The sequence below is a fragment of the Talpa occidentalis genome, unplaced genomic scaffold (assembly GCF_014898055.3).
Source record: "Talpa occidentalis isolate TD23 unplaced genomic scaffold, MPIMG_talOcc4v2.1 talOcc4.880, whole genome shotgun sequence".
Classification (NCBI taxonomy): domain Eukaryota; kingdom Metazoa; phylum Chordata; class Mammalia; order Eulipotyphla; family Talpidae; genus Talpa; species Talpa occidentalis.
The window spans coordinates 1-25,816 of NW_023605284.1; the positions used below are offsets into that span (position 1 = coordinate 1).

At 41.2% G+C, this 25,816-nt stretch overlaps 1 protein-coding gene across 1 annotated transcript; it reads right to left on the reverse strand.

Moving 5' to 3' along the window:
- Nucleotides 1-815: 815 nt before the first annotated feature.
- LOC119235063 (attractin-like) lies at nucleotides 816-25,503 on the reverse strand (the record flags this gene model as incomplete). The annotated part of the gene is made up of 8 exons (XM_037498105.2): nucleotides 816-852; nucleotides 3,427-3,533; nucleotides 4,138-4,216; nucleotides 14,462-14,523; nucleotides 20,997-21,154; nucleotides 22,851-22,929; nucleotides 23,771-23,865; nucleotides 25,425-25,503. Coding segments are annotated over 7 exons (657 nt in total), but the record flags the coding sequence as incomplete, so codon positions are not given.
- Between the last annotated feature and the right edge of the window lie 313 nt (nucleotides 25,504-25,816).

The following is a 25,816-nucleotide window of genomic DNA, read 5'->3' on the forward strand; positions in this document are numbered from 1 at the left end:
AAAAGCAGCAGCAGTCTTAACGATGCAGCTCAGATTAGCTCCACTCAGCCAGAACTAGTCATTTTCATACATATCCCATGACACAAGTTAGAACACACTCTGGCGGCAGGCTTTGGGGTAAACAGGTTCTTTAAATTCCCCATGCCTCAGTTCCCTTATGTGTAAAATGGGGGTAATAGCAGCACAGGGATTCTGTGGGGAGTCAGTGAGTGAATTCCTGGTGGTCTCAGACTGGAACCCACCTCCACCACCACCTCTGCTTTAGGGACTGGTGGTTCCATTGCCTGATGGCTATTAGGGAGGGAGAGTTCTGGGAAGCTAGATTCTTGAAACATGGGAAACGGACAGAGCCCTGCTGAGGCCCTAAGGAGTCAGGTTAGAGGGGCTTGTTACTTCACCTTGCCCATCCTCTAAAACAGAGGCCTGCGGGGGTGGGTAGCTTTTAAGTTCCTGGCATGTCTTGGGGCATCTACACCAGGGACAACTGATAGGGCAAAGGCAGAGCTGGGCTCTGGGAGTCCTGAGAGAGGCACCATCTAAGATGGAGGAACAGAAAGGGTGGCAGGAATGGCCCCAGTCTTGAGGAGGATGAGGAGGTCTTATCAGGAGTCCAGGGATGGGGGTGTATCAGTCTGAAGCAGGCCAGCACTATTCAGTGTTGCCTTTGTACCCCAGTTCTCTGTGAAAGGGAAGGAACTAAAAGGGAAACCGTGTTTGTCACGACCCTCATCCACTCACCGACTGTCCAGGAGGAGGGATTCCACCAAGGCCTCGAGGGAGCCTCACAAACACAGAGAGGACAGCAGCTTTGTTGCCAAAACAAGGCTCCAGGGCAATGGGCTTGGGTACAGTCTGGAGGAAGAAACACAGAATTACCTAAAGCAGTCCAACACTACTGCCTTTAGAGGGGATTTGTGAGGCTGTCCTCTATATTAGTTGCTGTTGTTATGTAACAGATTACCACAAACTTAGTTGCTTAAAACACCTCCTATTTATTATCTCAACTCTGCATGCCCATGTGAACTCTGTACAGATCTCTACTTGGGGATACAGGTCTATTCAAATCTTCCACCCGCTCTGGAAAAGTCTTATCTTCACAAGGTGGAAGTCAAGTTATTAGCTGGGCTGGCACTTATCTGGGGGGTCAGGGAGAGAATCTGCTTCAGAACTTAATCTGGTTGTTGGCAGAATCCAGTTCCTCTCAGCTGTAGGCCTCAGGTCTCCATTTCCTTGCTGGTGGTCAGTCAGGGGTCACTCTCTCTAGAGGCCACTGGCCTTCCTCATATGGCGCCTCCAGCCTCTAACCACACAGCGAGTCCTTCTCAAGCTTCCTCTTCTCTATCTTAAGACTTCTGTATCTTGGAATTTTTATTAGTTTTGCAAAATTCCTTCATAGCAGTAGCTAAAGTAGTGTTTGAATAACTAAGAAAAGGGAATCTTGGGTGGCATCTTTAGAATTCTGCTTACCATACCTCTCAATATGTCATGAATTTCTTCAATTAAATTAAGAAAATAATTTCCAGAACCATTCTGGCTGCAGCACAGGGAAGTAACTGGATGGTTGAAATAGCAGAGGGGGGGTGATCAATTGTGAGGTGACTGCAATCATCCAGGCGAGCACTGGACAGGTTAGGATGGAGGTGGAGGTGGTGTAGAGTGGTCAGGAAATATTTTTAATACAATAAAAAGATTTGAGGACAAATTGACAGTCAAATGAAAGTGCGAGCAAGGATGAGTCAAGGAAGATGCCACGATTTTGGTAGGGATCTTCTTGGATCTTGTTGATTTTAAGATGTTCTCTTCATCTTTGGAGTTGTGTAGTCACTATGATAAATCCAAGTATAGTTTTTCTTCTCTCTTCTTCCTTCATTCCTTAAGCCTGCTTGTGGTATGTTTTGCTTTTGGAATCTGTATAGTCATGCCTTCCATTCTTTGGGAAATTTTCATCTATTATCTCTTTGAATACTGCCTCTCCTCCATTCATCTGTCTGGGGGTTCTGACTAGGTCTTTTCATTTTATCCTCCACATTTGTTATATCTTCCTTCTCTCTCTGTTCTGCATTTTTTTTGGGGGGGGGGTTATCTTCTACTTTAAAAAACTCCCATTTAGGTCTGATGTGCTACATTTAACATGTAATTTCAGTTATAAAAAAAATTCAGGGGGCCTCCCCGATGGCACAGCGGGTTGAGCACCGCGCTATGAAGCTGTCCGCAGCCTCTGCAGCACTGGTTAGATTCCCGGCCAGCCAGGGAGCAAACCACATGGCACGGTAGACCTCTCCTGCCTTGCCCGCTGCTCTTCTCAGCAGTGTCTTTGGTTCGTCTGCCTGTTCTGCTCCCTAATCTATCTCTGGTGAATTCTCTCACCCTCCCATGCCTCTGGCCTATACCTCAGTTCTTGTATAAATAAATCAATTTTTAAAAAAAAAATTAAAAAAAACTTCAACTACTGTATTTTCCATTTCTAAAAGATCCATGTGTGTTTTTTTTTTTTTTTTCCCAGATCTCTTTTGCATTCTTTCATGGCTTCTTCATCTTTATGATTCTGCATTTTATTTCTTCAAATATTTCATACATAGTTATTTTCTTTGATTAATTCTAACATTTGAAGTCCTGTCTCTATCGACCATCTATTGCATTTGCTTACTTACTCATGGTGGCTTGCCTCTCCTATCGCTGGTGAGCTTTGGCCGTTTTTAATCTATGAGAATCCTAGTTTAAATTTGGGATCTTCTTCTACTCAGAGGATCTGCATCTACTTTGGCTAAGACTCATGGTGTGTTACCAATATGGAACCACTTTAAACCCTTCATGGTTCTGGTTTTGGTTCATGGCTCATTCTTTTTTGGGGGAGGAAAAGAGAGTGGTATCTGAAAACTTGACCCACTTCCTGTGAGCTCAGTAATACTCTAACAAACATGTTTTATTCAGGGCATATAGCTGATTCCCTAGAGTATTTGAAATTATTTCATCATTTTGCCAAAAAAGTCATAACTTTCTTCATTTTGGGGAGAAAGGCAGGGGTCAGAAATATTTATTTTCTATAAAATGCATAGTGAATTATGACTTTGGCCTTTTAAGACCACATCCAAGTCATTACAAAGAACAATGGTTCAACTTAGCTATTATGCAATAGAATATTTAGAATACATTTAATATCAAACAGGTCATTTATTTTAGAGTACAATTAGTATCACACAGATCATTTATTTAAATCCTAGAACACAAGACTTCTTAACAACACACTAAAGACAAGAAAATGAAAGCAAAAGAATACCTGACAACTTCAGTGTGTTGCCTTGCTGATAAAAAGAGAGGAAAACATAAGAGGCAACAGAACAAGGCTCTCTCTCTTTTTGGTTTCCCAGACACAGAATCATGAGTTTGACAAGGTAAGTCACAGGGACTTCTGTATCACATTCTCACCTTTATAGTCCCCCGATGAGATCAGGAGGCTCTTCATCTGTTTCCAAGGCAACATTTACAGAGGCAAAGGGACGACTGGCCATCTGCTGCATCTCTCGAAGAAGTTGCTAATAAGTAGCACAGCAACCATTAATGCAGTGAGTATTGAAGGGGATTCTATTAGTGAATAACACATTAAATCACCTCATCTTCCCTTGATTCAAACAAATCAAGTATAAAATATGTTGAGATGGTTTGGGACAATTGGACAGGGACTGGATAAGATTAGATAACATTAGGCATTATTAAAGGCATTATTAAACTTTGCTAGACATTATATTTAAGTATTGTTATATTAATTAAGGTCCTTATCTGTTAGATACTCAAGTACTCACGGGTATAATGCTATAATAACTGCTTGTTAAATATATAAAAAATGATGTAGCCCTATCTCCTCACATTTTTATTACTAGACTAAAGCCAAGTTTTCTTTCTTCCAGCTGAAACTTGAACCAAGTATTTACACTTTAACAAAAGCCTGTACCTTGTTACATAGTAGATAGGAATTGAAAGAGCTCTTTACTGCTCCAGCCTCTAGTATTTTGTCAACATGAGTGATGAACTTACAATGCAAAAAGGGTGGCATAATTCCCACTGAGGCTCTGTCTGCCAGTTACTACTAAATAGCTAATTCAAGGACAGACTTGTCGGTCTTTATCCATTGAGTCTTACCTCTCTACGCCTGGAGGCCCAACAACTTTGCTTGATCTTCCAAACCACAGCAGCCACCAGGAGCAAAGAGAGGAAACAACTGTGAGAAAGGAAAGTACCAAGTTATTATCCCAGCCCCAAGTCAGCACCACTATCACCCACAACTGAGAGCAGGAGGGGACCAGTGCCCAGCTACCAGCTTCTTTCTGGTGAGTCATAACAACCAGGTTCCGGTTCACAGGAAGCAGCATGTAAGAAGACTGGAAGCTGAGCTCCCACCGACCTCTAGACTGTCCTGTCCCAGGTACTGAGAACATTGATCTCCCACTGGGCCTGCGTCAGAATGGCACATCACAGCTGATTCCAAATTAGGAAAAGAATTAAAAGATAACTATGATAAATAAAAAGCATGCTATTTAATCAAATTAGCAAATTTTTACTGTTAAGGTCTAAAAAATTAAGTTAAAGGAACAATAGCTTTTTATAAGGAAGAGGTACACTCAACTCTATTTCTAGAAAGTAAAAGTAAATATACATATACATATATATATGGTGCAGTACATATGTATGTGTGTGTGTGTGTGTGTGTAAAAAACAGAGCAATCAACTCAAGGGACAACTTTCTGGAGGTACAAGAGAGTAACCCCAGTGGTCTGTGACTGCAGTGATGACAATGTTCTGTCTTCTGTAGCCCAGGCATCGAATGGTTTGAAAACCTACTGTGACAGCAAAGAGAACAACTGATTTCTGGTTAGAGAAAGCATGGGCCCAACACATCAGCCTCTTAGATAACAGCATAAATTTATTTTTCAACTGGCATTTTCACTCATTAGCTCGAAGGGGCAGCCACGTGGCCCCAAGGCTCCACTGCGGGCAGGTTGGCCTTGCAGGTGGCAGTATGCTAGGTGACAGGCAGCCTCCATGCCTCCAGGTGTCCAGGGATGGAACAGGGGCAAGAAAGCAGGTCCTAAGACTTGTTTTGGACACAACGAATTCTGAGCTATCTGCCTATAGCCAAGGAAGATGTTGGGGGCAGATACGTGGAGGCTGGTGCTAGGTCTGGTCTGCAGATGGCATCTGGGAGTCATCAGCATATATATGGTATTCATTTGAAGTAACAAATTTGGTGAGGTCATTAAGGGAGTAAATACAGAGAAGACTACCTTGGGGCTAGACCCCAATACTGACACGTTGGGGAGAACAGGAAGAAATAGCAAAGACAGAGTATTCTCAAGTCTTTTTTTGGTTTCCACGCATAATCCCTCTTTTTGTTATTTTCATTCTAACAGATAAACACAAGGAGGCAGCAAATGTATATGGAAGGACAGGAAGGGGAGAAGCTAAGTGGCCAGGACACCAAGTACAGGGCAGGCCCCGGAGGCAAGGATCTGGATGCCACTCAGAGGCCTCTTGGGGGCCACCCTCGATACAGAGCTATAAAACACTGCTGTTCAGAAGTTCTGTGCTCCTTCCTCCCAGACCTAGGTGGGGCTTCTGTCTTCAATTCAGACCCACTGAAAATACTAGTGACACAGTGACTGTGCCTCAGAGCTGCCTCATGTACCATTTGTCTCGGAGTAACACACCTCCTGAAGTAGTACAACCACGAAGCATTTACTGGTTATGTCAAAAAGGTGTGCTTGCTGACACCCCACCCCTTTTCCCCACCACTTATCTGGGTACAGATGGGCGGTGACTCAGTGTTCATCCTACTGCAGTCTCTGTATCAACTGCATTCTGTATTTTTCAAAACAAATGTAACTTTGAAACAGTCTTGAAATTTCACAAACACACAAAAGCAGAGGGAACAATGCAGTGAGTCTGTGTATGTCCATTACTCAGCCTTGACAAGGAGCTATATTTGCTTGAGTCTTTGAAAGATCATTCTTAAGGACACAGCCCAGGGTAAGGGGCCCTCATTTCCTGAAAACAAACCTTTTGGTCTTTTTGTTCTAAACCTAACCCTGCTTATAAGAGGCTGGCACTGTCCTAAGACTTTTCCAAAAACCGATGCCTTGATTCTAGGCCCTTCTTTCCATCTTTTATAAACTCACAATTTGAGTGTTCAGTGCTGTTTCTCAGCTGCTTAACGATCCCTATGAGTGTCCCAAACTTTCCTCCATGAGGAGAGGCCACTGAAGAATGGGTACCTTCTCCTGCCGCCAGCCTAGCCTTCCTAAAACTACCTATGCACGTCAGGTCTGGCCAGCCTGAACACAGACTGCTGCTGCTCATGGTTCTTGGGATCTGCACTTCCTCATTCTGGTCAGAACTAGATCCAAAGTGGTAGGACCTCGGTCACATTTCTATCTTTTGGGAAATGAAATGGGGATTTGTCAAAATGTCTGCCGTCAATCTGGCAAGAGGCTTAGTAGAGGTTCAGATAAGTTTGACAAAAATATTGTGTCTTGCCTACGCCGGAAATTCCCATTCCATTCCCTCCTTTTGGCTGGGGATGTCACATCACCCGTTTCTTTCTTTTTTCTTTTTTTTTTTTAAAGATTTATTTATTTATACAAGAACTGGGGTACAGGCCAGAGGCACGGGAGGGTGAGAGGATTCACCAGAGACAGAGTGGGGAACAGAACAGGCAGACTGACAAAATACACTGCTGAGGGGAGCAGCGGGCAAGACAGGAAAGGTCTGCCGCGCCATGTGGGACCCTCGCCCGCCGGCGGGGATCAAACCGGTGCTGCAGAGGCTGCAGACAGCTTCACAGTGCTGTGCTCAACTGCCTGCGCTTTTCTTACCCTCATTTACATGCTGGCCTCAAAGGCACCTTGGAGCCTGGCCACACAGATTTCCAGCGTTAGGCTGGTTCTCTTCCGCTGATGACAGTTACCATTTGAACCCCACACCCTCATCCAAAAACAAGTCCTTTCATATACATGCTACACCTGATTCTCAGGGCAAGGAGGCAGGGGTCTCCTTCCTCCCTGCCTCCTACGCAAGGGTCCCTCTGCAGCCTGCACAAGTATCACATTGAGACACGAGGGCTTACCGGACTTGTCAAAATCTAGTTTATTCCACTGTGCCTGGGCCTGGAAGTACTTTTCCTAACTTACCTCACACTGATTTTCTCATTTGAATCATTAAGCCCCCACCCCAGTTCTTTCACATCACATGAGCTATTCTTCAGTGTGTCTGGGGTAATCTGGCTGCCTTTCCTCTCTCAGCTGTTTCATGTAAATCCTTTGGACTCATTAACTTGCGTTGTGAAAATATTTTCTTCCCCCACACTCATGAAAAGGACTCGATTTTCATCTAAAAGCTCATCATTCCTAATTCTAAACATAATCCCAGTGAAGAAACCGAAGTTCTAGATTCTTTGCCATAGGTTCCACTTGCAAAAGGGAGACGGGATGAAAACACCATCTGTCCTCATTTACCACTTAAGAGTCCATGGCCCCTGTCATTCTGTTGGTGTCCCTACGTCTTCCACCCATCGGTGGGATGACTAATGCTCACTGGGCTGGTACCTGCAGTAGCCTCATTCCAAATCAAAGCTCTGAGAACACAGCACACCTGCTAAGTGGTGCCACTGAGTCAGCGTGCAGCCCCGGCCTCCCGAGCAGCGCCCCAGCCAGCCCCCAGCCTTCTCCGTCAGAGAGCTTGGTGCCGGTGGTTCCTCCTGACTGTGCTTCTGAAATCCTGTAAATTCCACATATATTTGAAGATGGCAATGGCTGGGTACTGAAGGCATGTGTGTGTTTCCAGGGGTGAACAAGAGACAGACCCTGGTCTTGTGAAGCTCAGATATGAAGTTTTAAAAACTGCGATTAAGTACCGTGATGAAAAATAAGATGGCTCAATGGAGAGACGAACAGGGGTGGCCATTTAGTTTAGGGGTTCTATGCGAAAATGTGAAGGAGATGAATGCATCCTGTGAATTGATACTGTGATGATTCTGACTGATTAAGATGTGACCTGACACTGTAATACTCTGACCTTACGGAAGGGGTAACTGAGATAGACAAACTTAGGTTATCAATTAAAAAGCAATCGCCTGTTGTGAAGACACTGAATAAACTGACATGCAAAGGCAAGGACAGATAAAACCTGGCTGTCAAGAAGTCCTAAATTAAAATTCATAGTGGTCCTGATAATATGCCTCTGAAAAGTACACAGAGGTACCAACTTTAAACCTGTTGGAGAGGCTATGCACTCCATGCCCAAGGTCCTGAACCTTTCCCAGATTTGGGTGAGAGCTGGGGACTCTGAGCAGCTGCCCCCACCCCAACCCCTCCTGTTGAGGACAGGATGCTACCCGAATTCTCCAGGCTGGGTCCCACCAGCTCTGTACTGCCAGTCTCTGGAGCCTCACCAAGAGTTTCATCACCTTCCTCCTTTTACTGCCACTGAAACAGATGTCTGTGCTGTTGCACCGTGGATTCCCCCTCCACTAAATTCCTATCATATGCACCTGGCTTGAGCAAACTGCTTGTGTCCTACGTGAAACATCTCTGCAGGTAGAAGTCAGCACTTTTGAGATCTGAGCCTGATCTAACAGTGTGGTGTAACAACAAAAGTATTTGGTCTTTGTCCTGAGTTCCTGACACAGAGCAAAAATCCATGAAATTTCCTGAGTGATGGGAGTATCCCCTACCCTTCTTCCCTGCAAACCCCTCCTCTACCACAAATGTTCAAACCAACTTTACCTGTAGTAACCCAAACTAGAAACAACTCAAATGTCCATCAAGAGCTGAATGTATGAACAAATTCTGGCTTATCTTTACATAGAAAATTACGTGGCATGAGCCTCCCCAGTGGCGCAGTGGTTTGAGCACAGCGCTTTGAAGCTGTCCACAGTCTCTGAAGCGCTGGTTCGATTCCCGGCCAGCCAGGGAATGGCAGACCTCTCCTGTCTCGCCTGCTGCTCCCCATCTGCCTGTTCTGTTTCCCCACTGTCTCTGGTGGATCTTCTCACCCTCCCATGCCTCTGACCTGTACCCCTGTTCTTGTATAAAAATATATCTTAAAAAAAAAAAGAAAATTACTTGACATTAAAAAAGAATGAACTATTTTTTAATTTTTATTTTATTTTATTTATTATTATTATTATTTAAAGATTTATTTATTTATTTATACAAGCACTGGGTACAGTCAGAAGTGCGGGAGGGTGAGAGAATTCACCAGAGCCAGAGTGGGGAGCAGAGCAGGCAGAAGGACCGAAGTACACTGCTGAGGGGAGCAGCGGGCGCGGCAGGAGAGGTCTGTGTGCCATGTGGGACCCTCCCCCGGCGGCCGGGGATCGAACCGGTGCTGCAGAAGCTGCAGGCAGCTTCGCAACCCAGCACTCAACCGCTGTGCCACCGGGGAGGCCCTAATTTTTATTTTTAAACTACAGCTTTATTAGTTTTTGTATCACGTTATTTATATAACACAGAGGGCATAATAAAAATGACAAATCTCTGAGTCTGAATAAACTACTTTTTTATAACAGGTGTGAGATATAAATTAGGAGTATCTTTTATATGCTAAAGTGGCTCCTGGGAAGAACGGACCTTCAGGATGGAGGCTGGTTGATAGATAGTCGCATGATTAGAGACTCAGACTTTTACCCACTCCCAACCCCCAAAATGTGAGGGGCTAGAGACTGAGTTCAGTCACCAATGGCTAGTGATTTTATCAGTCATGCCTAGGAATAAAACTTTAAAAAAAGGAGATAAAATGGAGGTTTGGGGGAGCTTCTGGGTTGGTAAACATATTGATATACTGGAGGGAGAAAATTGCTTTAAAAAATGAAGTGACTCAGGCCTCCCCGGTGGCTCAGCGGTTGAGCGCTGGGCTGCGAAGCTGCCCGCAGCCTCTGCAGCACCGGTTCGTTCCCCTGCCTGCTCCCCGGCCACCAGAGGAGGGTCCCACATGGTGCGCTGACCTCTCCTGTCACCCGCTGCTCCCTCAGCAGTGTACTTTGGTCCTTCTGCCTGCTCTGCTCCCCGCTCTGGCTCTGGTGAATTCTCTCACCCTCCTGTGCTTCTGACTGTACCCAGTGCTTGTATAAATAAATAAATAAATCTTAAAATATATATATATATATATATTTAAAAAAAAAATGAAGTGACTCTCCAATTGTTAACCATAGAATACAGAATAGAAAGCAAATTATGGAACAACATGTAAGGAGGTAGTCCATTTTATAAAGCAAAAAATTTCAAAATATATATGAGAAATACATATATGTATGTGGGTATATATGTGTGTGTGTTTGTGTATGTGTGGTGTGTGTGTGTATATATATATATATATACATATATATATATATATATAGTAGAGAGGAGAGAGAGAGAGAGAGAATATTTTAGAAACATGAGCACCAAAATATTAACAGTGGTAATTACGAAAGAGCAATTAAGATTAGGGTAAATTTTTATTTTATTGTATTTTTACACTGTTTGAACTTTCACTATGAATATAAATTACTTTTGGTAACTACTAAGAATTTCTGTATGCTGACTTGCTACTTTAAAAGCTCTAAATGAATATTTAATATTTTTGCTTTAAAATGTTCGTTATTATTTCATCCTATCTTTTTATGCTGTCCCTTTAAGTTCTTCCCTTTGCATTAGCATATCATCACTGTCCAACAGAAATTTAATGAAACCACATATAATTTAAATGCTGTAGTAGCCACACTAAAAACGTAAAAAGAAACGTAAAAAGTGCAGTTAATTTTAATAATATATTTTTATTTAACCCAAGAGAGCCAAAACATTTGAAAAGGTGACCAAAACATAAAATTATTAAGATATTTTACATTTTTATTTTCTGCTAAGTCTTTAAAATCCACTGTGTATTTTATATTTATAAGCACATCTTGGTTGACCCCTACATTTAACAGGAAATATTATTCTACCTATATTTAGAATTCACAAAATTCACATGTCTAACTATATGTCACATACTTAAACATTTTGATAACTGATCAAGTATCAGATCAAATACAATGAAAAATTCAGTTTCTCCATTGCACCAGCTACATTGCAAGCACTTACAATGAGCTACTAGTAGAGCTAGTGCTATATAGATCTTTTAGATTCTTGTTTGTTACTATTTATGCCTTATTTTCATTTAATTTTTCATCACTTAAAGTCTTTTAAGTTGATACAAATTTGAACCTTTCAAACTTTATCTGTCTCCATGATCATGTGCCCTGGCCAATGTGACTTTGTGCCACTGCCCACAGAAAGTGCTCCCTGCACTCAAGGGCTAGTGGACAGTCTATTGTTTTCGCCCCTCTGCCCCCCTTTTTGATTTCTGGTCATTTTTTCTAGATCTAGATACAATGCAATGTTGAACATTTGTTTATTTATTTTTTAAAGAATTATTCCTTTACTCTAAGATTTTTATTTATTTAATTATGTAGAAGAACTGGGGTATAGGCCAGAGGTGCCGGGGGGACGGTGGTTGGTGAGAGGATTCACCAGAGACAGAGCGGGGAGCAGAACAGGCAGATCCACTGAAATACACTGCTGAGGGGAGCAGCGGGCGAGACAGGAGAGGTCTGTTGTGCCATGTGGGTAGCTCTCTGGCTGGGACCGCACTCATGCCATAGTGGTGACAGCACTAGGCCACCAGAGAGACCTACAATGTTGAACATTTATCAAAATAACAAAAACATATTTCATTTTGTATTGGTATAATATAAAAATATAAATGATTCCCCCTACCCCGCCCTGAAATACCAAATGTCTTTATTAGATTCTTTTATCTTCCTCCAAGATTGGAGGGACGAAGCCAGTTGCTTCTAGGTGGAGACGTAACCATCCAGAAACTAAGTAAAGGCTACGCAAGATGCTGGGTCTCTCACACTCTGGGGAACAAAATGCATGAGCAACCAAAGTAAAAAATATATGTATTACAAGTGAATGATCTATGGAAAAGGGCAAGCTAGTAATTTGACAATTCTCTGTCAGCTTCATCAGCTCACAGTGGGCAGAAGTGGGCCCAACAGGAAATGGATGAATCTTGACACATGGCCATCTGCTCTCCAGCATCATTCTTCTTTTAGGGTACAGGGGGGAGGAGGGCACCTAAGGGCTTTCTATGGGAAATAAAACTATGATTTTCGTGATCATGGCATCTCCCCTGCCAGGTCGGCGTAAAATCATAATTTTCATGCCAGCCTCTGACTTAATGACAAAGAGCTGCAAGAGGAGCATGCCTCTCAACTCCACGGAACTGATTTTTAATACTGTGCATGTATTGAAAAACTTTGATAAACTTCACCTACTAATTCTAATACTTTAGCTGTAGATTTTTTTGCATTTCTATTGATACAATCATGCTGTGAGTAATGATTTTTTTTCTTCCAATACTTATGCATTTTATTCATTTATCTGTTTAGCTAGAACCTCTATCACAATGTTTGAGTGATAGTGGTTTATTTGTCTTGTTTCCAAACTCAAAGGGAAAGCATTTCACCATTAATGAATGGTGGCTTGCTACTGGCTTATGTATTGTTCCTTTATCAGATTCAAAGACATTTCTTTCTATTCCTAGTGTCTTCAGAGTTTTTAATAATTAATATTAAATTATTCCCCCATTGATTAAGATGATTATATTATTCTCCCCCTTTATGTAATAATTGTGAATTACACTGATTGATTTCTCTGATGCTAAACCAACACTGCAATTCCTGGAATACACCCAACTGGTAGCCTGTTTATATTAGTGGTGGATTTTTGATTCCTCATTAATGAATGAGACTGGTTTCTAAATTCCTTTTGCATAATATTGTCAGGTTGTGCTAATAACTTCATAAAATAAATTGGGAAGTATTTCTTCTTTTTTTTGCTCTCTAGGAAATTTAGCCAACATTGAGAGTATTTCTTCCTTAGAAGATTATGAGTTACCAATGAAGCCATTTGCACCTAGAGTTTACCTGGTTAGAAAACTTGATGTATTTTAGAACAGATATAGGATTATTCAGGTTTCCTATTTCTTCTGTGTCAGTTTGGGTAAATTGAATATAGTTTTTAGGTTTTTAAAAACTAATGCAGGCCTCCCCCAGTGGCGCAGCAGTTGAGTGCTGGGTTGCGAAGCCTCTGCAGCACCAGTTCGATCCTCGGCCCCCTGGGGGAGGGTCCCACATGGCGCGCAGACCTCTCCTGCGGCCTGCTACTCCCCTCAGCAGTGTATACTATTAATGCATACTATTTATTCCATTTTCAATTTATATGCTTTAAAATTACTCATAAAATACTCTTCTGGAGGAAAAAAAATGTCTGAATGCCTGCAGGATTTGGAGTAATGGCCCTTTATTATTTCTGACATTATTTATATGTTCTCTCTCTTTTCCTTGGTTATGCTTTCTAGAGATTATCAATGTTATACTTACTCTTTTCCAAGGATCCAATTTACAGTTCCTTCAGTTCTTGCTACTGTATTTTCCCCCATTTCATTAATTTTTGCTGTCTATATTCCTACCTTCCACTTTCTTTAATTAGTAGTTCTTTTTTTGATTTATTGAGTGCTTTTTCCTTTTCCAACAGAGACTTCTATAAAGCATTAACTTCATAAAATTAAATTCAGTATGCATTAGTGGCATACTGAAATTACCTGGAGAGCTTTTGAATGCTTAATTCCATCCCCAGAGTTTCTAATGTGATTGGTTTGGGGTGTGGCTTGGCATCAAAAACTCCACAAGTAATTCTACTATGCATCTAAGGTTAAGGCATTGGGATGGAATATAGTAAACCGGTGGGAGAAGAGGATTTTGTATGAACTTGTGATGTGGAGGGAGTTTTTTGGTGAAGTGTCAGAAGAGCAAAAACAAATTGGGGAGGAGGGCAACTGGGAAAGTGTGGGACATGATGCTGTTGCTTTCTCATATAAGTAGCTTAGCACTCATTATTTTGAATTATGTACACATGGTATTTCTATAAGAATAAAATTAAACAGAACAAACCCTATAAAAAAAAAGATTCCCAGGGGCCTAACAAATCACCTTTAGTTTTAAAACTCTGGAGAGTCACCTGACTACCTGTAGCAGCAAGAGGAAGCATATCATGCAGCACATACCAGTAATCACCAGTAATTAATCATTAATTAAATATGTCTTGACCACAAATTCTCCCAAGATGAAGAATCAAATTATCTACATTGTAGTACAGGGTATGTGGAAAGCAGACTCCCAAAGCCAGGACAAAGCGAGTATCTCCATTTTAACAGATTAGACGGAATGCACACAACTGCAACAGACATGACTTTTCAGGAACACAGGAAGTTAGTTTGAACTGCTGTGCAAACACAGGATTATTATCTTTCGTGAGCTGATATTCAATTAATGGGGTTAAGTGCCTGAATCAAAAGAACAGATATCATTTATAGAAGTAAAAATTACCTGAAGAAAGTCACGAAGAACTGCACCAGGTCCATAAAATTGCTGTGCTGGCTGAAGGCAATCTGTGGCAGAAAAACAAGTCATGTGAGTAGGTAGGTTACAAACAGCCTCCTGGGTTCAAGGTCTAAGTTGAAAGATAAACTTGCGCCATCCACCCAACCAAGAGCAGTATTTCCAGGCTTCAGCACAACCTTCCTCCGGCTTCCCTCTGCTCCTGACATCAGATTTAAGTTCTTTCTGTTTGACCTAGAAGACTTGAAAACTCTGATGATGAGAAACTCAGTTTGCTACGTCCCGGTGCTTTCATCTGAACAAAACATCGTCCTTATTTGCTTAAAATTCCAATTCTTGAGTCTACCTAGAGGGGGGTAGCCTCATTTTGTACCCCTCATTCATTTAACATTTATGTGTTCAGTGTGTATTCACTTCAAGATAATATCCTCCCTAAAACAAGTAAGAATATAAAATGTTCATCAAATTTAAGAGACCACTGGCATAAAGAGGCATTCATTATCTGTGCATTATTACCACCTCTTGGGCAAGCAGGTATGCTGAGTGAGTGGATGGTCAAGGAAGTCAGTGGGTCCTGGCTGTGGTGGTTCCATGAGGGAGGTCTGCCAGAGGTGGAGGGTGATGTGGATAAAGACTGTCCAGGGTAAACAGGGTCAGAGGAAACCCAAGGGAACAAGGGTAGTAAGAGTTGAGAAGAAACAGGCAAAGCCATAGATGAGAAGCAGAAGACAGGAGACTTTCAAGAAGAAGGAATAATAAATAATGATCATGAAGGAAACCATGAGGTAGTGCAAGAGCCTTCAGTGCTATTTGAAACAAAGACTTGTACTTTATACAGTTTTGTTCTTAAATGTATTTCAGGACATTATAATTCCTAAAAGCCTTAAGGTAGAGATATCTAATACCAATATATATGTACATATATACACACACACATATATTTTACTGTTATATAATAAATACAAAGCTTCTGACATCATTCATAATAGCCAGAGTGAAAACAACCCCAGTACCCATCAACAGATGAATGGATAAACAAAATATGGTATGTCCATGCAAAGGAATATTATTCAGTCTTAAAAAGAAATGAAGTGCTGAAATAAACTAAATACAGATGAACCTTGAAAACATTATGTTAAATGGAAGGAGCCAGTCCAAAGGCACATGCTATGTGAGTAATTTACATGAAGTGCACAGAATAGGCAGATCCCTAGACACAGAAAGGAGACGAGGGCCTGTCGAGGGCTGGGGGCAGGGAGGAATGGGAAGGGAATGTTCATGGGTACTGGATTTCTTTTGGGGGTGATAAAATATTCTAAAACTGATTGTGGTCATGGTTGCACAACTCCGAACGTACTAAAAAAAACCCACTGAATTATGCACTTTAAATGGGTGAATTGTATGACATGTGAATTACATCTCAATAAAGTTGTTACTAAAAAAAGACATCCGAGTCAACACGTGTGTCACACACCCTTTGCTCAGTAGAGCAATCTGCTGGTGCCCATAAACACAGCTCTGAATCTAAATGAATGCCCAGTTCTCAATACAAATTCTGTGTATTTGCCTTCACTTGCGAACACTAGCCTCTTATACAAACCAACAGATGAAACACCCAGCATGGAGAGGCTTTAATATTAGTTCCACTTTACAATAACAACCTCTGTTGCAGAGCCAGTAGCAAGCCAGAACCCAACTCTGTGGTCCACCTTCCCACCACACAAGGCCCGCTGTCTGCGCTCTATCTTAGACACCTTCCCTCCCAAACAGCGGGTCTGGCTGAACCCAGCTGAGCCCCTACTTACTGGAGAGAACACCTAGGATGGCTTTCTGGAAGTGGGGGTATAAGGGAGGGGTGCGCACCCACAGGAGCAACCAAACAGAAAACAGGCACATCTGGCCCCAACACACCCACCATCCTCCCACACACAGGCCTTTTCAGTCGGAGTGGTGTTTTTTAATTTTAAACTGCATCTACAAAGATTTTTATAGTTAGTTTCAAATTCCCTCAGTTAGCAGTTATAAGTTTTGATCTGTTCCTAATTATGGAAAAGAATCCTGGGGTGGGTTCAGAGTAGAGGAACTTGAGTTTAGCATTACAGTTTTTAAAGCACCAGTGTTTACACGAATTTCTCAGTAGAGAATTAGATTTCCCCAGCTATTTTGCTTTAAAATATGAGAATCAAAGACAAAAAAGGCTTTCGCCTACTCTGAAAGCCAATTAAAATGTAACTGAATGGCCTACACGGCATCATTTAGATTCTCCCCTCTTCTCTCCCAACATTCTCTGCTTTTTTCCTGAATTTGTACCGTCTCTAAGTGGGCTACATCTAGAAAAGCTAAGGCTCTGAGGAAAATCAAGCAGTAAAGAAATGTGCAGCTCTCTTTGCTGAGAACACGACCACATCTGCCCAGGAAGATGCGAGCTCAGCCTTGCTCCCAGGCACAGCCAGACTTATTTCCGAATGCAGAGAGAACTGCTGTCCACCAGGCAGGCCCCTGTGGAGACACCGAGATGCAGGATGCCGAGGCCACATGTGCTGAACACCGAGGTTATTTACACCAAACAGCAAAAAGACACATTTCAATAGAACTTACCTGCTTTTTCAAGAAAGCTTGGCAAACTAGATGATGAGCATGCCATCATTTATTTTCACAAGTGCTCCTGAATGCAGCTTTCATAAATGGGTCTTACTCGAGTGAGTGACCCGGCCCAGGCAAAGAGCACCAAAAAACCAGGCAGAAGATCAATATCTCTTTGATTCTTAAATTTATAATCAGTACTTTTTAAAAATAAGCGTGAGGAAGAGATCTTCTAGAAGGAAATGCTCTAAAACCATGTCAGTGACTTTCAGAGGGTGGAGCAACAGGGTATTGGGAGGGAAAAAAACTAGACCTCGGCATTGGCAAAGCGCGGCTATCTCCAGCACAAAAGGCTGTTTATGTGCACAGAGCCCTCTTTCCAAATGGAAAGAAGTCAGCAGCACAAGTCAAGATTTTCACTAAAAACCTTAAGAATAGTAATCATTTTTCAGCTTTAAGTAACAAAGCTTGAAATTCAATCAGATTCGGACATAGCAAGGTAAGCCAGTATAAAACAATCACAACTGAAAACAAGTCAACAGGTATATTAACTAGAACCCGCATCAAATATTTTATAAATGCATGTGATCTACAACTTGATAGAGTGAAATGCTACCAAACTGGAATTATACTGACCAGGGCCTAGGGCTCAACCTCCCTGGTGTCAGAGAAACCACCCAAATCCCTGCTAGCCCCACACCAAATGCAGTCTATAGCAGAGAAAATTCTGGTGTGTCTCCTGATATTGCCCATGACCTTGGTGTGTGTTCCTTCTCCTTGAGTGTGGGCATGCATGACCTATCCCAAGAGCCTTTTAATAAAGGGAGTAGAAGTGTGTAAGGGATGCAACTTTGCTTCCTCTCTAGAATTTGGTGTTAACACTATTTTTTATTTTAGCCATTCAGATAGTATACAGAGATACCTCACTGTGGTTTTAATTTGCATTTCTTTCATGTCCTTTGATGCTGAACACCTTTTCATGTGGTTGTTTACCACACATATATCCTCTGTAGTAAAATGTCCCTTCATGTTTTTGTCCCTTTGCTAATTTGCCTGCTTGTTTTTTAATGTTGAGTTTTGACAGCTCTCCTTATAGTCTAGATGCCACGACTTTGTCAGAAACATAGTTGACCAGTACACAGCTTGTCTTTTCATCTTCTTACCAGTGTCTTTCACAGAACAGAAGAATTTGGTTTTGATATGGTCCAATTAAATCATTTGTCTTTTTATGAATTATGTTTGTGTTGTCAAGTCTAAAAATCTGCCTTGCTCTAGAATGCAGATTTTCTCCTACTTTTCTTTTCCTAAAAGCTTTACAGTTTCATATTTTACATCTTAAACTGTGATCCATATTGAGTTTTTTTTTTTGTATAAGATGTAAAGTTTAGGTTGAAGCTCATTTACTAGTTTATGGTTATTGAAGTATTCTAGCACCACTTGCTGAAAATTTTTCTCCACTGAGTTGACTTTGTGCCTTTGTCAAAAATCAGGTGTATGTACTTATGTGGTTCTCTTTCTGGGATTTTCATCCTGTCCCATTGATCTATGTGTCTATCACTCCTCCAATAACCATAGTAGTTAAACAGTAAGCCTTCACATTGCATATAATAATTCATCCCACTTTATTTCTGCCTTTCAAAACTGTTAGTTATTCTGGAATCTTTGCCTTTTCATATATTTACAAAACCCTGCTGTGATTTTTTTAAACTTTTTAAAATTGGGGTAAAATACATATATGAGGTAAAATTTGTAGTCTTAACCACTTTTCAGTGCAAAATTAAATACGCTAAACACAGATGCTGCAGAGGTTACATGAGAAGACAATGTGAACAACTTTAAAATTTAAAAACATAGGAAATATACCTGGAAAAAATGGAAAAAATATGAAACACCTAGGAAAAAATTATCTTGTGGATCAAATAAAAAGAGAAAATCCAAAATATCCTGCAACTATTAAAGAGTAGGGTTAGCAGATAAAAAAAATCCCAACAAATAAAACGCCAGAATCAAAAGTTTTTACAGAAGAGACCTACCAAAAATTAAAGGTTAAGTAATTCTACTATATAATCTCTTCCAGAAATGAGAGCAAAAATTCAAGGTTAGCTTCACCTTTAATATCAAAACCATCACCAGGACAGAAAAGGGAAGTGTTACTTACTCATAAAATAGATACAAAATTCTAGTCAAATATTAGTAAACTGAATCCAGCAATGCATAAAGTAAGAAAATGATAAATTGTGCTCAAGCAGCATTTACCCCAAGGAATACAAATGATGTTCCGGCTCCTGGCTCGTGCGACTGGACAAACGGTGGTCCCATTCACTGAGAAAGGAAGCACAGTCCGGGCAAAGATCACAAGAATGACTGTGCTGAGTGCAGGGAGCTGAATTCCCAGGTAGAGAGGTCCAGGCAGCAGCTGAGAGCACTATTCTGCTCAAATGGAAGCTGGGAGGCAGAGCACTAAGAACCACCAGCATACAAACAGGACCATGAGTCCAAGTGGGATGGAATTACCCCAGAAAACTGTGTGGGCTGAAGAGACGAGAACCAAGGCCTGAATTGCAGACATATTTAAGGAAGAAGACTTCTTAAAAAGACTGTCCAGAGGAATAGGGGACAAAAGGAGAAGGAAGTCAGTGACTCAACACAGACAATGAGGCAAAGGGGACAGAAGAACAATTTGGTCACTGGGCTGACCATGGCAAGGCAGTTTCAGGATGTGTGTGGAAATAAAGTAGACTCTTGTGGGTTGACAGGGTAATAGAAAAGAGAAACAGAAATAGGGCGTGTGGCCAGTGTTGTAAGAAGACTAGGTAAGGAGCGAAGCAGAGAGTCTATGAGCAAAGGGAATAGCAGGTTAAAGGATGAACAAATCTGCAGACTATCTAGACAGGAAAAGGAAAGAGAGTGATGAGGAAAAAAATCTGTCCTCCACATTCCAGAAAGGACCAGATTGACTGTTCTTTAGTCACAGCCCCAAGACATGAACATAACATCACTAGACCTAGATTTCAAACCTTTCTAAGTGATCAGCGACAACTTCCTTCACTAATCATGCTTCGAAAACTGGCAAACGGCCACAGCCCAGTCCTGACTATGCTTCCATAGTTGGGGCGAACCAGTTCCTGAAAGACCACCCGTTCCTAATTCCACATTTACCCAAAATGAAGGGGTAAAAAAATTATGCTGTATTAAAGCAAGGCCCTTGAGGACACAGTGGTGGATGATCATAAGGGGTCATGCCATGGTCTCAGACAAGAGAGTCACAGAGGGTTCCCAAGGGACTGACCCCCTGGAAACAGAGAAAAGGAGCAGGCTGATGATGGTAGTCGCTGCTGCAGGCGACACGGATACTTAGATCTACTCTTGTGGGTCACAAAACACCCGAGACTTGGAGAGGGTGTGGTCTGCCTAAGAGTGAGCTAGTCAGGACTAAAATCCAGTCTAGTGCAGGACTTGGGCACCTTAGGGGGATGGTAAACTGCCTCCCTCATTGTCCCTCCTCTCCTCCTCTAAAGGCTACTTGCATTCCTGGGATCTTTTCATACCACACTCTCCACACTAGCTTTCACTGTTTCTATCTGCATTTGTTTCATTTATATCCACTCTCCCCATTTCAGAATTCAAACTGTGTAGATCTACAGACTGTTATGTGGCAAGTGCTTAATAAAGAAATGCACACAGTTGTAATTATTAAATTTGTTATATGCCAATTTGCTTTCAAGAGTGCTTATAAATTTCGTTTCTAGGGGAATCAAGCCATCCCCACCACAAGCTTCTTTATGGTGTTCCTGTGCTCAGTAAGGACGCCTCTGCCACAGATATCACAAAGGCAAGAAAATTATAAATCTCATTCACCACAAGTTCCAAATTAGTGAATGCAGTCTTCACGAGAGATTTCACCATTTTTGTAGGTAGGAGACCAACAGGCACTTCTTACCTGAATTTTGATGGGCCAGGTGAAATTACTGACATAAACAAAGAAAGTGATATTTGGATGGTTGCGAAAATCAAATTTTTCATTAGAGAAGCTGTCTTTGTACTCCTTAATGTTGGTTTTTGAAACAACAGGCATTTCTTCTCCAGCCTGGGTTCCAGCTATTAGGAAGAAAAAGATGAACTTGAAAACTTTTTTAAGACAGAATCTACCCTCATTAATAATAAGGCTAACAGTATTTACTCAAAATTTCAATGTCCCAGCAACAGTCTTTAACGCTCAGTCTCATCTAATACTAACAACCACTTTATTATCATCCTCATTTACAGATCAGGAAGCTGAGGTTTGGACAAATTAAGTCACATGACTCAGGTTACACAGCCGCCAAGAAGTGGAATTAGGATCTGAAGCTGGGCAGGCTGACCCACAAGCTTGTGCTCTTAGAATAGTTTTACTAGGGAGTCCTGCAGCCTCCGCCCCTATGGAAAACAGTATACATATGGCCATAAAAGCCCAGAAAACACTAAAATCCTATTAACAAGTAATGGCATTCACTCTGCCCACAACTCTTCAATTGCTCTGCATAGCTGAGTCCTCAAGGAGAGAGTCATTGCAAATCATTCATATTCTGCAGACAAAGGCTCTGATAATTCGGACTTTTTCTTTCTTTCTTTTTAAATTTAGTTAGGTATACAAGAACTGGGGTGTAGGCCAGAGGTGCAGGGGGTAGGGGTGGAGAGAGGCGGTGAGAAGACTCACCAGAGACAGAGTGGGGAGCAAAACAGGCAGATCTACTGAAATACACTACTGAGGGGAGCAGCGAGTGAGACAGGAGAGGTCTGCTGCGCCATGTGAGTCAGCTCCCTGGCTAGGGATCGAACTTGCATTTCAGTGGCTGGCAACTGCTTGATAACGCTGAGACTTCAACCCCTGAGCCACCAGGGAGGCTCCATACTTTTTCTTAAATTGCTGTCTTATTTATCTTTGTCACTGCAAGTTTCTGAACCTTTTCTGAATTCTATACAATATTTTAAGATATGATAAATACAAAGTGATATGCAAAGTCAATGTTTTTATTTTGCTTCAGTCTCACAGGTTGTGTTTTGACCAAATAACCAGTATCTTAATAATAATCATGATGAAAAAACAGTTACCATTTAATGAATTTCCAGCACTATATTGAGTACCTCTTTTATTATTGAATTCTCACAACATTCTATATAACTAAGTTGTCTTTATTATCCCAGTTTCAAGGAAACTGACTCAGAAAGCACAGCACTACTAAGTAACAGGCAGAATTCAAATCCAGGTCTGCTGACCTACATTCTCCACACTTTATTTCTTTAGGAGATTTTCTGCCCATTGGGTCTTCCTTAAAGAATCATAGTAAGATAAACAAAATAGCAAAAACCTGTGCTCTTAGAGCTTGATTTAATTCCCAGAGTACATTTATTTCCTTGTGCCTAAATTCTCATGTTTCTGTTTCCTGAAACAGAGTCATTTGAATCTTTCCCTTCTGCAGCTAGATGAGGATGCTGCAGGTGGTTCCAGGGTGGTGCTGGGGCACCAGAAGCAGAGGTGGCAGCAGAGCAGGGGCAGCGAGCACACACTGCGGCTGATGGCACAGTAGACACTGGCAGGCATAATCCAATTTATTCCACACCATAGCTGTTATCTTCTATTTAAGATGAATAACCCAAAGGTCTAGAGGAAGGTTTTGAACATTTGCTAAGGTCTAGTAAGTAGCAAAGTGGATGTTAAACCCATCTGTCTTCCAAGCTCCCTTTCTCAACTCCTGTATCACATTTCTCAACCTATTTCCTCCAGTCAGGGGGTCTTCTTTAGCTGTGTTTTTACCTGAGAAGCTGGCGGCCCAGGTGATGTTGAGGTTGAAGTTTTTGGAGGCATTGATGAACATGTCCAAATCCCTGTTTTGCTAATGAGAAGTGCAAATAAGTAGAAAATTAATTATAACAGTCTCCAGGTTTTAAAATAAAGCAGTGATTACATTTTACTACTCTCAATTTAACTTACAAAACAGATACTTCACAATCTCTTAAGCAAAACACACTTATAGAAGAGTCAGCCAAATTTCTAACCAATTTTTCTTTCTTTTTTTTTTTTTTTTTATAGAGGCATGTTTTTATTTATTTATTTATTATATTTGTTTGTTTGTTTTGTTTATACATGCACTGGGTACAGTCAGAAGCGCGGGAGGGTGAGAGAATTCACCAGAGCCAGAGCGGGGAGCAGAACAGGCAGAAGGACCGAAGCACACCGCTGAGGGGAGCAGCGGGCGGCAGGAGAGGTCCGCGCACCATGTGGGATCCTCCTCGGGGCCGGGGAGCAGCCGGGGATCGAACCGGCGCCGCAGAGGCCGTGGGCAGCTTCGCAACCCAGCGCTCAACCGCTGCGCCACCGGGGAGGCCCCAATTTTTCTTAATGTAAGGTCTATACCCCAAATAAATTTTATTGCCCACCCATAAAAGTATATGGGATTTAATGCTTTGTCAAACACCGAACTTCATGAAAAAATAGCTCTTAGAAAGATCCTCCCCAGAACACCACACCTTCCATTCTATGATCTAACATTAGGGAGTTAGGCCTTCCAAGAACCCTCTGGGCAGCAGTTTCCAAATTTAGGTTCTAACATCTCTTCCTTGCATCTCTAAACATCACTCTTTAGAGACCACTTCTGAGGCAGTGCTTCCATAGATAATGGCCAAGACAAAGATCCACATGAAATCAAAACAAAATTAAGACTTTAAAAATCTTACTTCATCAGGTGTAGCCACAAAATTGATGGCTGTGTAGTAGCGGTCATCTTCCTGGGAGAGGCTAAAGGTGAACTGATAGTCAATAAGCAGAGTGTCTATGGAAAGAAATAAATATGTATTTAAGAATTGAAACAAAACAAACAGAACAGGCCTGGGGAGATACAGACTTATTTGCTTAAATTCAAATAACCAGAGAAGTACTTTGGGCTCATCAATACCTGGAGATTGGAAAATTTTTCCCAGAATATCAATTCTGTGGGCACTATCATTTAATTTGGGTTAACTCACCAACCTTCTTATATCATGACCACAACTGAGGCTTTAGGCTCCAACCTAACTCAACTAACAAATATTATATGAACATTACTACCTGCTAGGGTTTACTTCAGCATACAGAGCTATAAATTAATGGTACACGACTCCAGATTGGTTCCATTTCTAGGGCAAGGAATTAATATCTTGGTTATCTTATTTTAGAAAGTAAGGAAGTTTTCAATGACAAATGTGATACAGCAAAAGAACACAGCCTGGAAGAGAGCCAACTGGTCAAAGATGATATAATTTAATTCTAAAAAGTCTATTCTACAACACAACAGTAATAAAAAAGCAAAAACAAACAACCTGATTTAAAATGAACAAAGGATCTGAATAGCTATTTCGATTAAAAAGATAAACAAATGAACAATAAGCACATGAAATGATGCTCAGCATCACTAGTCATTAAGGAAACGTGCATCAAAACCATAACCAGGCTTCACTGCACACACATCAGGATGCCTATTAAAAAACCAGAAAATAATGAGTGCTGGCGGGGTTGTGGAGAAACTGAAACCTCTGTGCACTACTGGCAGGAATGTAAAACAGTAGTACAGACACTGTGGAAAGTGGTATGGTGGTTCCTCAAAAAAATAAAAATGGGATCTAGTAATTGGCTTGTGCTGTAATATGATCCAGCAATTCTACTTTTGAGTATATATCCAAAAGAACTCAAAGCAGGAACCTGAAGAAGTACTCAGATACCCATGTTCACAGCAGTCAAATAGACTGTAGCTATTATTTCCAAAAGCCAAAAGGTGGAAGCAACAAACGTGTCCATAGTCAGATGAATGATAAACAAAATGTGGCAGTACACACGGTGAAATACTATTAAGCCTTGAAAAGGTAGGAAAGTCTGACATATGCTACAAGATGGATGAAGCCTGAGGACATTATGCCCAAGTGGAATAAACCAGCCATAAAAGAACAAACACTGTATGATTCAACATTATCAGGTACATAGAATAGTCAAACTCTAGGACAGAGAGAGACTGAAGAAAGGTGGTTGCTAGGGGCTGGGAGGAGAGAGAAATGGGGAGTGTCTGTTAAGTTTATTTTACCTGTTTAAGAAACCACCATATGGTTTTCCAAAGTGGGTATACCATTTTAGATTTCCACAAAGAATGTAGAAGGTTCCTGTTTCTCCACATCATTGTTAAAACTTGGTATTGGTTTTTATCTAAGACAGATTAATAGATGATAATGTACCAGCTTACCACACCTGGGTGGCTGCTATATTTCTATCGCACTTACCATTCTCAAATCAACTTAGAGGAAATAATGAAGTTTTACTGAACTACTTTGCTTCTAGACAAATAAGAATTGCAAAAACACTTACAATAACATGTTCCTTTGAGAGGGTTTCCCTGGTATCGATTTTCTACCTCACATCTAGGGGGAAAAATGAAGATTATTGTCTATTACTAGTTACTAGTCAAAACAGAATCTATATTCACTTTAATATCAACCAGACTCCTTTACGTAAACTACAAACAGCTCTGAGTCAGTATTTTACATTCTTCACTGTTACCACATCAGGTGGAAAATGAGTTTGCATCCATTTTCAATGCTGACTGCTCAGCAGCTCACACCAACTGATAAATAATTGCCAAATAAATTATTGATAAATATTTGCCAAAATACACAAGCTAAATCCAAGTAGGCTCAATCTAGACCCTACTTAATACCATGAAAAACACATTTTCTCTTTGGAAGAAGTAAATATTCTTC